Below are 19675 nucleotides of genomic sequence, written 5' to 3'. Positions count from 1 at the left end.
TCCTGCATCGTCTTATAATGCAGATACAGGTAACCAGGATCAGCATGCCGCACCTCGTTGATCCTTATTCAGCACTGATAGCCTGTTGGTGAGCCTACTTGCTTTCCGGAGGACTTGTTAATTCGCTTCTAGTATTTCATATGTTAGGATAATCAGGGGTCCTGCCCCGACAACCCTCTTTATTTTAGAGGCTTCATAAACAGTAAGTAGTTCAGTAGTTTTATATTATCATTCTCATTTTAAAGACTTGGGTTGTGATTTCAGCCAAGTTGAATGATTGACTTTTAAGCATTCCAAGTAATATATTAATCCATTTGAGTAAGTTAATTTGATCATTGTAATAACGCTTAGAGTCTCCCGTTCAATTAGTAAGTCAGGTCAAGGGTCCGCTCGAGGTCAACAATGGTTTTTGGGTGCCAATTCCTCCTAGGGTGCAGGCTCGGGGCATGGCAACTTATGCCCTCTACAGATCACCATTTGAGTTATCACCGTTGAGTTGGAGTCATGAGGAGAACTTGGAGTTTTAGAGACTAGGATGAGTTCATGGCATTTAGAGTTACAAGTTTTTGTCTGTTTTGGCTTGTCTTATTGTATTCAGTGACAACTTGCCCTCATATTGTATTTGTAAAAGCCTTACATTTTTATTTTGGATTAGATGCTCAACGACCGACTAATGTCAAGTATTGGGATGGTTCATGCGTTGTTTCTCAATTGATTATCTTTTCATTGATTTGTTATAAGCTTTATACTTCTTCTTGTTGTCTCTCACTTTGTAGTCCGTTCCTTATGGCTCCGAGCTAAAGGTTAGACTTACCTAATGATGGGTGAAGTAGGTGACATACTGACCTGTGAATTCAGATCCTGACAGTTGAGTCTTCATTTATAAAATATTCCAATTCTGGCACAATATAATGGAGTTCGTTCATGTTTTAGGTAAGGATATTTTTTATCCAAAACTTTGCCGTGTAAAAGAATTTAAAACGTAAAAACATTTTTTATATCTTATAATCTTAAATTAAAAAATATGAAATGTATCAAAATGTTTTTAATCTTGTAATGTTAAACCTGCTTCTTCATAAGAAAAATGAAATGCTCAAATAGAATTATCGATATATATATCTCTTTAAAAGGCCTAATAAATCTTACTAGCTATTAAATTAACACAATACAATGCTTTCCACTCACTATTAGTTCTATCACAAGAAAAAGGAACAATTATGGCAGTGATGTCAATCAGATATTAGTTTACTCTTATATGTCTTTATAATCATATCACATGTAGCTGGGGAGGGATTTACTTTAAATATGTTAACCTCTTTTTTTAGAAAGTGGCACATCAATTCACTAGGACAGTTGTTACTCTCTATCTTTTACCTAATAGAGGCAACCCAACTATACCTTCTCCTTTTTTTCTATTGAAATAGAATAAATCTACATTCAAACTACCAACTATAATCATCAGTGAAATAATTGTTAAAATAGTTGAATGTGGGGGTTAACTAGTCGCTGTCACTACTATATCTTCCATCTGCAAAAGAAAAAAAAACAAAAGGGTGATCAATCAACATTAATCTTTATAACAGAAAGGTAATTATAATTATGTAGGAAATGAGTCGCCTTACTTCCCGAAGGTCTTTTTCCTTCCATGGCTTCTTTCTTCTCTTGACAGCTTGAGCAAAGGAAAGGGCCATCCCACTGACGAAAGTTTCTTGTATTGGAGGACCCAACATGTATTGAAATACCTTCTCCAGGCTTTATTTCTACTTGACAGATGGCACAGATGAATAACTTAAACATGTTGCAAATTGGATATTTGGCATCTAATCTGCACTTATAAGAAGATACCAAATATAAGGACTAGTACACACAATATGTATATAGAAACCAAATTGGCATATTAGAATATAATGCATGACAAGACCTGTCAGAAAGTAATGCAGATCCTTCCTCAAATAGTTCTTCAACCACATCTGGTTCATCATAATCTCTCTCAGTATTAGAACACGACTCAGAAGTTTTTTTACGAAATATAGACTTGAACACTTTTTTCCCTGACTTTTTGGGTGGTGCCTGTGGAGGATTTGGCTTTTCTAATGGCTGTATGTCAACCACAATACACGTTGTGTCATCTCGAATTCCTTTTGGCTGCACGGCTTCCTGTATGTTTGAGGAAAGAGGTGAGAATCGGTAGGAAGGAAAATAAATCACCTAAATAATCTAATAATAACATACATGAAGTAACTATGATCTTATTCTGACCTTAACAATTTGACTAGCGGCAGCATCTGGAGACATTCCACGACAACATTCTATCGATATTTCTGCAGACAAAGCATCCCAGACACCATCACTTGCAATTACTAGTCTTCCACCTGCTGAAGATAGCTGTTTGCATAATGTTTTACAGTGTTCAGGACATGTCAAATATGCCAAAGAGATAAAGAGCATAATTAACATCTAAACGCTGACATCATACTGTCCTAGAGAAAAGGGACAAACAACATAAATATTACACAATTTAGGATATGGAAATCATAATTTACATAATTCTTTGTGAAAAGGTAACAAGAATTACTCCATCTACCCTCAAGTTAATTACTTGAAAAGGGATATCATCATCATTAGAAGCAAACTTTGGATAAAATGTACTAGCTGATTTACAATACAACTTCAATATTAGAGAATATTTCAAATTGCACTTTCATCTTCCCTAATTTGATGGGGAAATTATAAATGGTGAGAATTGTAATATCCTTATCAAGTGAATGCTTAAATGATTTTAAAGATGAAACGTATAATTGCAGATACACAAAAAGGAAATATACACATGATCAAAGGACTCAAACAGAAAATGCACAGGGAAAGCACATAATAGACAAACCTTCACTTGTTTTACATAGGGTACCGGAACAATGAACTCGCCAACATCCATATCACCAATGGATCGTGAGAGGCATAATCCACCAGGCCAACATCTTAAAGGACCAATCTGAAATCAATATGTATCAATTGATAAGACAAACATCTTCAAGAAAATAAATATATAGACAAGTGAAAGAATATAAATTAAATTATGACATGCTAATAAAGGAAATTACGAGTCAGTCGAAGTTCCTACAGGAAGTAACTACGAAGAGGTATATAGTGGTCCAAACATGATTATTTCATAGTACATTTCAATTCATTACCACACTCTGTACATGTTTTGAGTAAACAAAGAAGTTACCTGTGTACCACCACCAGTATTAAGTCGACCAACCTCTCCACCACTTGTTGTTATTCGTTCCCTCCTATTCAATTCAAAATATATAATTAAAATGTTAATCTAGAAGTAATTTCATATTTGTAAATTATTGAACTCATAGAAGGAACAAATCTCACTCTTCTTCATTGCACTCTAGTCTATGATCAGCTGATAGATGATAAATTCCCCCTTCTGCAGATTCTAATACACAAAGTGAATCACCAACTGATGCAACTGTTACAACCCATCCTTCAATAATAACAAATGTTACCGTTGTCCCTGATTTTTGTGCTGCAACATCACATAAAAAAACTTCATATTATAGTATTTATTCATACTAGTACTTGAAAAAACTAAACTGATATTTATGTAAAAGATTCTATCATGAAGTAAAAAGGTAACTGGGAATATGACAATTACAAGAACTACTAGATTAAAGGAGTAAATGTAACCTTGTATTCACCATCTGAAATAATGCATGTAACATAAGTTGGAGAAAATGAATGCATTGAAACAAAACACAAATAACAAGCCTTGTATGTAACGTAGGAAAATTATGCAAATAAAAGAAGAAAATACTCCAACTTGATGCAATCCAAGTAGATTGTCTCCATTTTATGTGATGTTACTACGTTTCACCATCCAAAAGACAAAGAGGTTATGCTGGATCCCTTGATAAAAGGTGGATACAAGTTTATATGTAGTTGAATCCAAATAGTTAACAATGTTGGGTTTTATTTGCCCTAAATTTCTTAGCAATAATAGGTTTTCCTTTTAGGAAAAGGTTTTGGATTGACTAATCCTTTTTCTAGTAGGAAAAGATTTAGGGATCTATAAATAAAGACATGTTCCTTCTAACTTAATTAGCTTTCACAATGTAGTCTTAAAGGCTTTGAGAGTTTCTGGTTAGGGGAGAAATTGTGGGTCACAAGCTTGATACGTTATCACTTGTGTGAACCTCCCATGTATTCTGAATGAATTTGGTTGAGGTTGTTTCCCTCTGTATTTTGTACTCTAATATTAATAGTGGATTGCTCATCTCCTTTGTGGACGTAGGTCAATTTACCGAACCACGTTAAATCTTTGTGTCTTTTGGTATATTTCTCGTTGTCTTCTTACTCGTGATCTTTCAGGGTTTGGTTTGCTAGCTTCCGCATTTACACCTACTTATTTTCGGTCCTAACAAGTGGTATCAGAGTCAGATTCAATTATGGAGTCAGGTTCAGTGGTTCGATAATCGATAATTGAACCAGGTTAGAAAGAGGTGTTCATCTTGAAGGGTGTAGTTGTAGCCGCAATCTTTTTAACAGTAATGAAGATTTTGTTGGAGAAATTATTTCAGAGAGGTTCTCTGTGTTGAGACATAAATTTTGCAAAGGAAATTATGGAGAGAAGAAGCAAGTTGTTGAAGATTAAGTAAAGAAGGTGAACAAATTTATTTTGTCAGAAATTCAGGCCAAGGGGAAGATTTGTTGGATTTTATTTGCCCTAAATTTCCTACCATAAATAGGTTTTCCTTTTAGGAAAAGATTTTGGATTGACTAATCCTTTTTCTGGTAGGAAAAGGTTTAGGACTCTATAAATAGAAGCATGTTCCTTCTAACTTAATCAGCATTCACAATGTAGTCTTAAAGGCTTTGAGAGTTTTGGTTAGGGGGAGAATTTATGGGTCACAAGCTTGATACGTTATCACTTGTGTGAACCTCCCATGTATTCCAAGTGAATTGGTTGAGGTTGTTTCTCTCTGTATTTTGTACTCTCATATTTATAGTGGATTGCTTATCTCCTTTGTGGACATAGGTCGACTGACCGAACCACATTAAATATATGTGTCTTTTGGTATATTTCTCGTTTTCTTCTTACTCGTGGTCTTTTGAGGTTTGCTTTGCTAGTTTCTGATTTACACCTGTTTATTTCCGGTCCTAACAAACAAGTTTAAAGTCTTATTCAATGACTTGCCTCTTAGAATCATGATATCCAACAGAAAAGGTACTTTAATAGAACTTCCAATAGGTCATTTCAAGTTAAATCAAAACCCATAGATTCATTACTTGAGTGATAGGTTCAAATCAAATTGTTTAGAAGCAATACAAACAATGTTATAATAATCAAGTACACACAATAATACTTTATGATCTAAATGAAAAGGTTTCTTCTATCATTTATATTTTCATGTGTAATGACCCTTTAGGTCGTTTTCTCTCTTTTTCAGTATATTTGGTGTTGACGGAAATCCTATAGCGGCCCGAGTCATTTACGACTTACCATAACTGATAATTTGATCACTAGATAGTTCATTTGATATTTATGCAAGTTTTTATGATTTAGATATTCTAAATTTTGAATGGTTGAGTTTGGTCAAATATTTTAGGTAAACGACCTTAAAATGCAATTTTGATGGTTCCGTTTGCTCATTAATATCAACTTTTAGTCTAGATGGACCTTTGGTTTGGGTCACAAGATTTTGGGAGTGGCTAGTTAGTGTTCTCGCTATTCTGATGTAAGATTATGAGATATGCTAGTTTTATGTACATCCGATCTCACATAAGATTTTTGTAGCTACTAGGTTTATATGTAGTCATTCCCGTAAGATACTAGGAGCGAATTGGTTTTTAAGGCTTTCCAAAGTAAGATTCTAGGAAGGCAAGCTATTATGGTGTATGTTTCCAGGATGTGCTAGGTTTTTAATAAGGCTTTCTAATGTAAGATTCTGAGAAGAAATAGCTATTTCGATATAAGATTATGTGGTGTCCTAGGTTCTCGCAATATGTTCAGATGTAAGATTCTGGGAAGGAATCGCTATGTCGATGTAATATTCCGAGAGATGCTATGTTTCCTACTGTTATAACAATTTCAGATTCTGGGCTGGTGTTCATGATTATTTTTGAGTTGAGGCTTGTAGTGTAGCTCTTGTCTGTACCCATCAGGTTTGTGAGGTATTTACCAGATTATTAATTGTTTAATTTTACTATTATCCCTATGTTTGTAACTTTAGGTCTTGTAGGGGTCCTGTTAGGCTTATAGAACTTTATTTCTTTCTCCATTTACAGTCATAGCCTTGTTACGATTCAGGATAGCCATGTCTTTACTTTTGCATTATTACCACATTATTTACACACTTGCTATTATGTTTTCAATCACAAGCTTGATGGTCCTATGATGCTTATTACGTATCCGTTTTATTGGTACCCATACTATACTTGACATCTTTTTTCCTTGACGCAGATCCAAGCGCTAGACGGCCTGTTGATCCTTGTGGTGTTTCAACTTATGTTCTACAGGTTAAGAGTGAGCTTAATATTTTTCGTGATTGTCCCATATCTTTCTGTATATTTATGACTAGTCTTTTGTATCTTTAGATAGCGTGTATATCTCTTGTATATGTCTATTTTGCACTTGATTTATTTTGCACTTGATTTATTGTATTAGATTCGCATTAGCATCCATTAAGTTTTGGGATGGATCTTTTACTTTTTTCTTAGTTCGAGTTATATATACATATACATATACATATATATATACATACATACATACATATATATATATATATATATATATATATAATTTTACTTTTTATTTTTGTTGTTTAAATGATCTTATTATGCTTTTATCTACTTATCCTCTTCTTAGGCCCATTATCATTTGTCCCAATATAATGGTTGACTTACTAGTGGAATTTAGTATGTGTCCTCATAACCCTTGTTTTGGATCGTGAAATGTTGGTATCAGAGTTTCAGGTTCAGTGACGTAGTTGGTCCAAGGATAATATCTATTAGTGTCCCGTAGATTGGTATGGACATGCCTATAACCTATCTTTGAGAGGATCTAGTACATCTTTAGGGAGAATCTTTCTTTTGATTCCATAGTGTGTTCTTACTCCTGTCGGTATCTGAAATTCTCATTTGTTTCAACCTTTCATAGATGGTGCTTATGAAAGGTGTCAGCGCTAGGTACAATGCTTCTCAGCCAGTAGGTTGAGCCCTTGATGGGGTAGGGCTAAGGTTGACCTTGAGTTTGTGCACGAGCTATTGCACAAGCTCTGGATAGATCTAGAGAGGTCACTCTTGATCTGGTTATTGATCCACAACATGTGCCTATTCCTTATCACTCGATGGGGCAGAGACCAAACTAATTGTCACATAGTCCTACAATGGCGTTGGGACTTCAAATTGCCATCACTTAGCTATTAGCAATGATATGGTATGGGGCATGATCAAATGGGTCCAGCAGTGAAGCCTTCCATTCTATCTCCCAATGTAGAGGTATTACCAACACATGTTGTTGCTCAGCCTATGATACTTGAGGCCGCCGTGATAGTAGAGGAATAGAAGGTGTTGGGAAGGTTCTTGAGATTTTCTCGTCCAAGGTTTTTAGAGGCTACAAGAGAAGATGCTTTCAAGTTCTTGATTATCTGTCGTGAGAGGTTGTATTTGTAGGTTTTGTTGAGTCCAAATGGTCCATTGTAGAGCATATCAGTTAGAAAGCCACTCCAACTATGGTGGCATACATTCATTGAGTGTATCCTAGTAGGATCTCTTCCTTTAACTTGGAGGAAATTTTATATGGTCTTCTAGACCAATTTTATACCATGTAGCATCTTCGATAGATTGAGAGACCTACTTACTACACTAGAGCAGGGCTCCATGTTAGAACTAGAGTATGTGACCCATCTTCATGAGCTCTCTAGGCATCTACTATGATTTTGCCTACAAAGAAGGAAAGGGTTTGGCGTTTTGTTGGAGGATTCTGCTTTGGATTTATACAAACTCCTTTTTATCGTTGGCTAAATTACTTTTAGATGTAGTTACAAATACTCATACTTAGAGGAACTCCATTGTGAGTTTCGTATGGAAAGTAATAAGAGAACTCACTTCTAGCGCAACTATAGTAGTTCGCAATCATGTGGTAGAAGTTTCTCTGACAGAAGTCGGCATCCTTATCAATCTGAAGGTTATACAATAGGGCATTATTTGATGAACAGTTACAGTCCTTCCGTTAAATTCAGGCCAGGGTGGATCAAACAATCTTCCACCTTGACCTTAGAGTAATAAAGTTTGCTTTGATTGTGGTGATGTCAGGCACTTTGCTAGAGATCACCCCAAGCATAGACTTGTACCGCCCCAAGTGGAGAAGGATGTTAGGTTTGTAGGGGTGGTCTAGATTACTCGAATATGTGTGTAAATAAGCATAAAATATGGTAAAGCTGAAGCCGAGTCCAGGGGTGGGCATGGTCATGTCTATGAATTTCTTGCTTGGTTGTAGGCTGAAACCTAAGATTTAGTTAGTGTAGGTACGATCTTAGTATGACATAAATGGGCCTTTGCCTTATTTGATCAAGTATCTACATGTTTTTATGTGTCGATTTCTTTTACTCATTGATTGTAGTTTCATTCTAAACCTTTTCTCAGTTTCATCGAATGTATCGACTTTTATGGGTGATTCTTTAATAGGTTATCAGGTTTGATGTGCTATTATGGTGACGATCCAAGAGTGATACATATGATATGAACTTAATATGTTAGATTTTGATGTTATTCTTGGAATGGACTGATTATTCCCCTATTATGCAGTCCTAGATTGTTTTGCCACGACTATTAACTTAGTCATGCCTTGTATGCCTCAATTTGTGTGGTAGGATCTATGTAGCGCACATCAATTGGGATTATATCATATATTCGGTCTCATAGATTTGTATACAATGAGCGCCTAACCTATTTGGGTTATGTACATGATGTTAGTAGGGAGGTCCATATAGTTGATTCTATCCATATTGTGTGTGAGTTTGAACATCTTTCCTACGCAATTACTTGGCCTTCTTATTGAATGTGATATTTATTTTACTATTGATGTAGAGTCGAGCACTCATCCCATTTCCATTCCACCCTGTCGTACGACACCTATTGAGCATAAGGAACTAAATATTTAGCTTTGAAATATATTGTGTAAGGATTTTACTAAACCTAGTGTCTCACTTAGGGGTGATCCCATTTTGTTTTTGAATAAGAAAGATAGTTTTATGCATTTAGTTAGTGATTACATGCAACTAAATGGGGTGACAATGAAGAATAAGTATCATATGCCTCGTATCGATGACTTATTTGATTAGCTTTATGTTGCCACATTGTTTTATTAGATCGACTTGGGATCTAGTTATCATAGTTTTATATAAAGGAAGAGGACATACCCATGACAACTTTTAATGCACGTTACGACTATTATGAGTTCCTAATGATATCTTTTTTAGTTGAGAAATAGCCCAATGATATTTATCGACTTGATGAAACATGTTTATAGGCCTTATATAAAATCCTCTCGTATTGTGTTCATCAATAATATTATTTTCTACTCAAGGAGCAAAAGGAGTATGAGCAGTATTTGAGGATTATGTTATAGACATTGAGAGATCAACGAGTTTATGACAATTTCTCACAGTGTGAGTTATTTCTTGAGACTGGAGTCAACTTGGTGCACGTGGTATCGAAACATTGAATTATGGTAAACCCAAAGAAGATTGGGTCAATCCGTGGTTGCGCTAGGCTCATCTATAGATGCACCATTGACTAATCTAACTACACTTGAATTTTTTTTGAGTGGTCAAACAAGAGAGGCAAGATTTCTAGAGCTTAAGAAAATGAGTAGCATAGCTCCTATTTTGACTCTTCCATTTGAGGATGAGGGTTTTATGGTATATTGTGATGCATCTAATGTCGTTCAGTTTCGCTCTGATGTATCATGGACATGTTATATAATATGCATCAAGGCAACTTATGGTGCATGAGCACAACTCCCATACTCATGATTTGGAGTTGGCAACTATTTTTTTCACTATAAAGATTTTTAAGCTTTACTCAGATAAAGCTAATTATCAGATCTTCACAAATCATTGCAGTCTTTAGTTTATTTTGAGACAGAAGAACCTTAATTTGAGCCAGCAAAGGTGGATTGAACTTCTAAAGGACTAAAATCTTTCAATTCTATACCATCGGGGCAAGGTATATGGTGGCAGATGCCTTGAGACAGAAGGTAGTGAGTACAGGGAGTCTATCCTTCTTTTATATTTTAAAGAGACCCTTGGCGTTGGACATCCAACACTTAGCCAATAGATTGGTTAGGCTTATATCTCTAACCCCAATCGAGTTCTAGCTTGTAGCGGTGCTCACTCCACCCTATTTGAGCTTATTCATGGTTGGAAATCTGAGGATGAGGGTTTAAGGGAAATTGGTGATCAAGTTTTGAGCAATGTTGCTAGTGAGGTAACCTTAGACTCACACGGTGTTTGACATTTATCTATTGTATTTGTGTTCCTCGAGTTGGAGATGTGATTCGGATGATAGTTTAGGAGGCTCACAACTCCAAATATTCTATTCATCCTGGCACGACCAAGATGTATAAACAAGTAAGGAAAAATTATTGATGAAGTGGTAAGAAGAGGAATACAACAATCTTTTTAGCTTAATGTCTATGTTGTATGTAGGTAAAGGCTAAGCACTTGAGGCATGGCGGTGAGTTTAGAGATTACCCATTACTGACTGGAATTTGGAACTTATCACTATGAAATTATTTGTGGGATTGCCATAAACTTCTTGCGTTGTTGATTGAATTTATGTCATGGTGGATCGATTGACAAAATTGAGTAATTTCTTTCACATCCAGTCTTCCTTCAAAGTCAAGTGGTTGGCTCATAACCATGGAAAGACATTGTTTGTTTTAATAGGGTAAAATGTCTTTTATCTATGATAGATGTTCTTAGTCAAATCCCAGCTCCTAGAGGGCACTTTAGGATGATTTGGGTACTTAAGTTGATCTTAGCACAAAATTTAACCCATAGACATATGGGCAATAAAAGTGGACTATTCATATTTTGGAGAATATGCTTTGAAATTGTGTGTTCATTTTTAGCTTTGACAAAGTTGTTTATAGTAACAACTACCATTCAAGTATTAAGATGGCCCGCTCGAGGTCTTGTATGGTAGGAATTGTCTATCTCCGGTTGGTTGGTTTGACACTTTTGATTCTAGGCCTCATGGTACAGACTTGTTTGAGGATGCTTTAGCTTGAATTCAAGTTATTCAAGACAGACTACGAGAATTTGAGAGAAAGTAGAAGAACTATGCTGACTGTAGGCTTTATCCCTTCAGTTTTGATGTTGGTAATCTTATATTCTTTTAAGTCTCACTTTTGAAGTGCATAGTGTGATGTGAGAGGAGGGGAAAGATTAGCCCCATGTATATTGAGCCTTTTGAGATCCTTCAACAGGTGTTGTTTATGAGTTGGTCTTGCCACTTGCCTTTTCATTTCTTAATCTAGTTTTCCATGTGTCGATACTTTATAGATATGTTTTTGACAAGTCCCACGTGCTTTAGTATGACTAAGTCGAGCTAGATGATTGTTTGAACTTTGTGGAGGAGCTAGTTGTTATCATGGATAAGGACGTTAGGTTGTTGTGATCGAGAGATATTCTTCTGGTTAAGGTTCACTGGAGACACCATCCAGTCGAAAGGCTACCTAGGAGATTAATAATTACTTTAAAGTGCAACATCTCCATCTATTCGAGTCTTCAAGTACTTCTTAACTATTTAATTTTGAAGTAGAAAGTCCTTTGTAGTGGATATTGTAATGACCATTAAGGTCACGTTCTATGTTTTAAAATATATTTATCATTTAGAGCTTTACTATAGAGGCCCAAGTCATATATGACTTGCTGGGATTGATTGTTTGGTCACTGAATCATTCTTTTGTCTTTGATGACAATTTTTCTATTTTGGAACTTTTGAACTTGAAACAATTCATTTTGGTCAAAACTTTAGGTAAAGAACTTTAGAGTGCAATCAATGATTGTTTAGTTAGCCTGTCACATTGATTTTACTAAAAATAGACTTCTGATTTGAGTCTCAAGACTTCCATACTCCTTATGAGCTACCTTGTGGCTTTTATACAAAAATGGAGCCTTGGGTGTAGGACCCACTCTTCGTCAATGCAACCTAAAATGGTAGTTTTGATATATTCGTTCAATTCAAAACATTGAATTTTGTGTGTTATCATAATTTACTTATCTGTACGAGGTTCCAAAGAAATCCTGAGGATGCATTAGAAAAGGATTTCATTTTAACTTTTGCTGATGCGACCGGTTTAGCGATAATCATTTTACCAGCCCATGATTGATTTAATCGTAGATTCTTTAGAGAACCATGACCTCCTACGCAGTAGCCGACTAACTATGATTTGGCTGCTTCAACAGCCACTTGCCCGCTTTTGTGATTATCACTAGAAGATTCGAGAGATCTATTGGTGGTAATTTTTGTTGTATTTCTAATTAGAGCTAGGATCAGTGTGGGGAGGTCATTACGGTCACTATTCACACTCTTAAACTCGTAAGTTATGATTTAAATTGTCAAATTTAGTTATTAATGGTTATTGTGAAGCTTGTTGCTTGTTGGACCATTCTAAAGTGTTTTTCGAATTATGCCCATTTTTACACACAATTCCCTTGCTTGTTGGGACCTATTAATGGAGTCAATTGTTGATTCCTTGTGCGGTTCCACCATTGCCATTTTGTCTCAATTTTAGACCAAAAATTATTTGTTGAAGTATGGTTGTCAAAATGATTCTATAGACATCAAAAACACTATTTTTATAGTTAAACATCGTTAGGAGGTACCTCAAAAGGGAAAATATTGATTTGGAGGTTTGGAGTGCACATGTTTGTCATGAGGTAGGCAACAAATTACTATCCTTAAACCTTGTTGTTGATTATCCTCAAATAGAATTTTCTAAATGTTAGGTTGGTATTTAGCATCAGTTCTTGTTTTTATTATGATTTGATTGATTTTGCATTGTTGTAATTTTATCAGGAATTATTAGGTTAATCATGAGTAGTTGATCTTATATTTTTTCTCGTGAATTGTGAATAATCTCAAATAACCTTACTATGGATGTTATGGATCCTTAACGTAGGTTTTCTAGTATTTCCTTAGATGTTAGCTTCTCTAGCATGTAGGGATGCCTTCTAAAATGGATTGGCCTGGATATAACTTTTTTAACGGGTTATGAATTTTGGATAGACCTACTAGTATGTCCGAGTGCCTAGTTATGGTAAGATAACTACCAAGACTCATTAAAGACCCTAGTCCATTCTATAAGACACCTGGCCCAAGGTGTGATTTCGAGAGAGGCTAATTAGTATTGTCTCTGTTACGATGTAAGATTCCAGGATATGCTAGAGTTCTATACAACTGATCCAAGTAATATTTCGTGAGCTGCTAGGTTATTGTTTATTCATTCTGATGTAAGATTCTAAGATTTACTTAGGTTTCCATGGTTTTCCAATGTAAAAGTTTGCAAAGGATTAGCAGTTCTAATATAAGATTTTGTGATGTGCTAGGTTCTAATAAGGCTTTGATTTCGCAAAGGACTAACTTTTTCAATATAAGATTTTTGTGTACTAGGTTATTTTAAGGATTCCAATGTAATATTTTGGGAAGGACATGATTTTCTAATGTAAGATTCTGGTAAATGCAACCACCCAATGTTATCACAATGTCAGATTCTAATTTTTCTCTCAATTCCAAATTTTGGGACGGTTTTTGTGGTCATTTTTGAGTTGAGACTTGAACTAGCTTTGTGAGTACTTGATGGGTTTACGGGGGTTTGTCCATGTTATTAATTGTTTAGTTGTTATTGCATGTCTTTGTTTGTATCTTCTTGACTTATGGAGGTTTAATTAAGTTTATATGACTTTATTGCTTTTTCCATTTATGTTTAGTAGAATTATTATGACAAAGGACTAGCTATTCCTTTATTTTTGCCTTATTACCCTATTGTTTACTTACTTTTTATTATGTTACTGCAATCGCAAGCGTAGTCAATTTATGAAGCCAACTCAGTACATGTTGTTTTGATACTCATAATGTACTATACACTTTTTTTGTTGATGTATATGTGAGCGCTAGTCAGTTTCATTGATCCTTGTGCTAATGTAGCTGACATTTTAGAGATTGGGGGTTAGCTTAGTTGCATTCATAGTTTACTATTCTTTTTATGTATACTTATGACTAGTATTTTATATTTCGAGCCAATGTGTATTTCTGGTATATACCAAGTCAGTACACAATCTTTTGTAGTAGTTTTTTAGCAGCACCCACCATATTTTTTGTTTGATTTTGTATTTTGTCCTTGTTCAAGGGTCATATCTATCTATATTTATTTACACTACCTTGAAAGCGTGAATTCCCAAAATTAAACGTTGAATTACTATATATCCCTATTTAGAAATAGTCAATTTATTTTATTTATTAATTTATTATATTGAAAGTAGATAACTTTTCAAATCAACGGATTGCGACTTTTTCAATGAGTTGAAACATTTCCAAAGGGTTGTGACTCTTTTGATGGGCTTTGACTTTTCTCAATGAGTTGTGACTTTTCCGAAGGATTGTGATTTTTTTAAGGTTGTGACTTTTCGAAAGGGTTATGCCTTTTCTGATGAGTTGTGTCTTTTTCAAAGGGTTGTGACTTTTCTGATAACAATGATTTTTTCGAAAGGTTGTAACTTTTCAGATAAGACACAATTAACACCTATTGATTCTACAATGTGGTAGCTATAAGTAGAGGGGTTTCTTCACACTTTTAAAACTACAATATTATTAAGTTCTTACTCTTCTTCTTCTGAAAAATCTCAAGTGTTATTTGTTAAAATTGATCAAGTTTGAAATTCAATGATATATTCTACGTAGGCCCATTGTCGTTTGTTTTGGAATAATGGTTGACATACCTTTTGGTAAGATTTAGGTGTTATTGTGATCTCCTTTTTTTGTGTCGTAACATCACAGAAACTTCATGTTACGATTTTATAATATCTCCCTTATATATAGAAAAAACTATTACCTTTTTCTTGGAATTCTTTGTCTGTCTTGACGAATCCTGCAACCAAAGCCCTAGGCAATGCTGCAATCCACTCATATCTATTGAGGTCTGCGGGAATAGCACTCAATACATTCTGCAATAGATTCTCTTTAGTATATATAGCGGCTGCCGACCCATTGTGTCCATCAAATAACTATAAAAGGAATGAAAAAAAATATGTATCAATGACAACAATTATATTAATACCAAAAAGAGGACGTATGACTACATATGTGTAACATTTTTTCAAGACGAGATTTTAATGGTCAAACATGCAAAATTTCTAGGTGAAAATGTAACAAAACAGTGTACTGTTGCTATAATTACATCTTCCGTGCATAAATTTTAAAAGGAAAACTAAAATGTTTCTCCGATCTCTTGATATAATTGTTGATTCTTGATAGAAAATAATTCAAAAAAAAAAAGGAAAAGGAGAAAACATCAAATGTTTGCACCATGACTAGTTTTCTCAAACATATAGGATACTACATAACATATCTATCAAAGTCAACATGAAATTTATGGCTCAATATAACAAATTGTTAACCTAAGAAAAGGATGACAACATTAGCTGATAAAAAAATGCTCTGAGAATATTAAAGATAACATCCAATACGATAAATCTATAGAAAATAAACACATCTCTTAAAACATAAGAACGTACCCCAAAAACCGAAAAGTTAGTGACTTCATCTCCCAAAACCCGTTGGCATTCAGGCTTGAGGAAGGTGAAGTCTTCTCCTTTCTTGATCTGATTAGCTTGACCATGAGAAATATCGGGTCTTTCAATCTTTTCTTGGGCATGTTCCCGCTTCAGCAATACAGACAGTGGAACCGATTGATGTTCACCTTTAGACAACATTGTTCGATCCCTTCAAATTTCATAAAATTGTGTTTTATTAATTTCAATGATAACGTAGCTTCCTAAATCAATCCTCCAATGTCAGCTAATCCATTTCACTTCAAAAGAAATCATCAAAGGTTATCTTATATAAAAAAACAAACAAACAAACAATAACAACCCAAATTAATACCTCTTGGAAACAGAATCAACCACAATTTATACATGAACAAATAAAGGGTCACATGGAAAAAGATAATTCCACTAATGCCCAAATTGAGCAGCATTATATAAGTTAGTTTTATTCATAATTGGTGACTAAAAATCAATACATCCACACCCCCAAATACTATGGAAAGAAATTTCCTCCATAGTAACAAAAAAAGAATCACTCAGTTTCATTTGGGTCAGATATTTGTAATCATATTCCTCATTGTTCTAACCTATTTCATCAAAAAGAATCTAGCCAAATGAGAAATGTATTTATTACTAAATTAATTGAAGAGAATAACAATGTTTAAAGAACCTATAAAGTTGCAAGAAGATGGTTAAATAAATGAAATAAAAAGAAATTATTTTGGAAAGGAAATTAAAGAAGAGAGGAATGAAACAAATGAAAAGATCATTGAGTTATCTGGAAATTGCAAAATAAGGATGCCGTCATTTTATCAATCAATTTACCTCTTATTTTAAAATCACCATCAAAAACCCCATTTAGGGTTGCTTAGAATCAGCTTTTGGACTTATTTCTGGTATGAATTTGTTCTCACAATGGAGGAGGAAATTGAAAATAAAGAGGAAAAGGATGGAGCTGGAACAATGTAGGATTTTTTGTTAGTTTTTTTACCATAAATATTTTGTTTTGTGAAATGTCCACAGCGAACCGTTCATTTTGGTTTGGCGTTAATGAATTCTGAAAATTGTGGAAATATGTTGACTTCTTTATTATCCTGCACCATACCCACTTAACTTGCGCTTCTTGGCGCCTTTTCTCTTTTTTTCACTTTCTCCATTTAAAAAAGAATGACTTTTTTTTTTTAGTCTGTGTAAAAAATATTGATTCGTTCTTTTTTTTGATAATATTATAATTTTATATTTTTACATGGCATGTTTAAGGCCACAAGATCAAAGAATAATTTTGTATATTTGACCTAATTTTATTTTAGGAACACAAGATTCAAAAGTTCTCTTTATATTAATAACTTTCGTATCACATCAAACCAGTTTATTCTTTGTGAAATGGAGAAATTATTATTTTTCTCTTTCCTCCCTTTTGCTTTACGATGTCATAGGAAAAAGCATAAAAGTCTACATATCGTAATTACATAAATTTAGGACTTTCTTTTTACAAATTTACAACTATTATGCAGATAATTTTTATTAAAAGCATAATAAGGTTTCACCAAAACATAAAGGCAAGTGCTATAGTTTGACGGGTACACCAATTATGTTTTATGGCTCACATTCAGATGTTGAAAGTTGTAGAAATGATGATGTTCTTATGAATTTGTGAGCATAGTAGGTAAGATAAGATTAGAAATGAAAATATCTAAAAAAAAGGTGGGAGTTGATTTAGTAAAAAATACGACGTGGACAATTGGGGCACGTGAAAAAGAGAAGCTACAAATGAGGTTGGATGGTTTCAGGGGAGCCATGGGTAGATCAGAGAAGTATTGAGTGTGGAGATAAAATGATGCATGAAAAAATTGTAGCTTATTGAGGACATGTCTTTATATACAAGGGTGTGGAGATCTTAGATTAGGGCATAGTAGGTTATGCAGGAAGCAATATGTTTCTTGTTGTATGTTCATATTAGTAATCATGTTATTTTTCTTGTAGTTTCTTGTCTTTCGACTTATGTTATTATCGTTTGATTCCGTGTACATGATTAGCATATTATTTGTTATATTTTCTACTCTACTGCGTACTATATATTATATGTTTCTATTGTACTTCTATTTTTATTCTAGATTGTTCTTTTTAAGTTGAGGATCTATAATAAATTCCTCCCTACCCTTGAGGTAAAGGTACACTCTACTCTCTATGGACCCACTTTGTGGAATATAATGGTATGATTTTGTTAGAAAAATAATAATCAATTTTCTTTTACCGTCCTTGATTTTGATGATCTGCTAAAATGTATGAAAATTATGAAGTTAATTTCTAGAAATTCAACCAGCACAACACCATGATGAAGATTGTTATAAAAATACCGTGTTGTAGATTTTCATAACACAATTTATTGAATAAGTTTAATTTACAATTAGACAAGCTTTCAAATAGACAAGCTTCCAATCAAATAGGTAGTTGTAAGTAACATATGTAGATGCTTTTGTTCTTACATAAATGGGAAAGGGTCATATATGCCAATAAATTATTCGAAAAGGTTTGAATATATCCTCATTTAAAGTTTGGATCACTCATATACTTGTCATTCAACTTTTGACCCAGATATGCCCTTATGGTTGTTAGTTGGTATACTGGACATATCCAACTCATTTTTCATTTCAGTAAATGTCACATGAAATTGTCATGTCATTTTGACCTTACTACAAAACATTTATATGAAAATGGATAGGGATCAATAATGATCCTGAAAAATTCGAACAAAAAAACACCTAATCCGACCCATAAATCAACCCCCTTTTAAATAAACTATCTGAATCGTGTTCAACTTTTGTTTAATTTTATTTCTTTTCGATAAATTCCTAATATGAACAATTGATTAATAAAAAATATAAAAAATATGAAAATAAATTCAAAATTAACTCCAAAGTTCACAAATAAATATAGTAACCTTAAATTCAACAATATCAACATTTATTTTAAATTTTTATTTTTTGGCAAATCTCGAAAATGAGTAATTTATTAATAAAAATTAGGAAAAATATGAAAAAAATTAAAATTTACGCCAAAAACTGAAAAATAAAAATAGTAACCTTAAATTGAACAATTTCAATAAATATTTTTTTTATTTTTTTGATAAATCCCAAAACTCAGTAATTGATGAATAAAAACTAAAAAATAAAAAAATACAAAATATAAAATTAAAAAATTTATCGAAAAATTTGAGTTTAAGGTTAATAATTTATTTGTGAATTTTTTGGCGTTAATTTTATAGTTTTTTCATATACTTTTTTTAATACTCATTTTCGAGATTTACTAAGACAAATAAAATTAAACGAAAGTGTTGAAATTATTGAATTAAGGGTTACTATATTTATTTTTGAATATTTGACATAAATTTTATATATTTTTTCATATATTTCCTTTGTTTATTAATAACTTAAACATTTTCGTGATTCGTCCAAAATATCAAAATAAAAAAATAGTTGAAATTGTTGAATTTAAGGTCAATATATTTATTTGTGAATTTTTGGCATTAATTTTATATTTTTTTAAACTTTTCATATTTTTTATAATGAATTACTCATTTTCGGAATTTACCCAAAAAAAATAAAAAAAATTTAAAAAATTATTGAAATTATTGATTTTAAGGTTACTATATTCATTTGTGAAATTTTAGTGTTAATTTGTTTTTCATGTTTTCCTTTTTTTATCAACCAATTACTTATTTTCGAGATTTACCCCCAAAAAATAAAAATCAAACAAAATTGTTGAAAATGGTACAAATAGTTTATTTAAAATGGGGTTGATCTATGAGTGGGATTAGGTGTTTATAGGTCCTA

The 19675-nt window shown here is 33.3% G+C and overlaps 1 protein-coding gene across 2 annotated transcripts; it reads right to left on the bottom strand.

Moving 5' to 3' along the window:
- Positions 1 to 1215: 1215 nt before the first annotated feature.
- On the bottom strand, positions 1216 to 16900 carry LOC107024682 (probable protein phosphatase 2C 12). 2 transcript variants are annotated; one of them, XM_027918268.1, is made up of 10 exons: positions 16668 to 16900; positions 15810 to 16017; positions 15128 to 15239; positions 3382 to 3535; positions 3227 to 3290; positions 2882 to 2989; positions 2260 to 2385; positions 1922 to 2157; positions 1623 to 1825; positions 1216 to 1528 (listed from the first exon to the last, which is right to left on the bottom strand). In XM_027918268.1, the coding sequence occupies exons 2-10, from the start codon at positions 16005 to 16007 to the stop codon at positions 1500 to 1502; spliced, it is 1230 nt and encodes a 409-aa protein (XP_027774069.1). In that variant the 5' UTR covers positions 16008 to 16017; positions 16668 to 16900; the 3' UTR covers positions 1216 to 1499. The 2 variants fall into 2 exon arrangements, with proteins under 2 accessions (XP_027774069.1, XP_015081155.1); XM_015225669.2 differs by having other exon boundaries at positions 15128 to 15299; positions 16668 to 16899.
- Positions 16901 to 19675: the final 2775 nt, after the last annotated feature.

This window comes from Solanum pennellii, chromosome 7 (assembly GCF_001406875.1).
Source record: "Solanum pennellii chromosome 7, SPENNV200".
Lineage (NCBI taxonomy): Eukaryota > Viridiplantae > Streptophyta > Magnoliopsida > Solanales > Solanaceae > Solanum > Solanum pennellii.
The sequence above is the reverse complement of the archived record's forward strand: the minus strand, read 5'-3'. Positions and strand labels throughout refer to the sequence as shown.

What these genes read in the sequence shown, in the direction of transcription:
- LOC107024682 (XM_015225669.2), bottom strand. Translation starts at nt 16,007, where the DNA reads ATGTTGTCTAAAGGTGAACATCAATCGGTTCCACTGTCTGTATTGCTG. An exon ending in CAAAGAATTCCAAGAAAAAG is followed by an intron (nt 3,536 to 15,127) that starts GTAATAGTTTTT and finishes GTGATGTTGCAG; the next exon opens with CACAAAAATCAGGGACAACG. An exon ending in AGGAAAAAGACCTTCGGGAA is followed by an intron (nt 1,529 to 1,622) that starts GTAAGGCGACTC and finishes TTTCTTTTGCAG; the next exon opens with ATGGAAGATATAGTAGTGAC.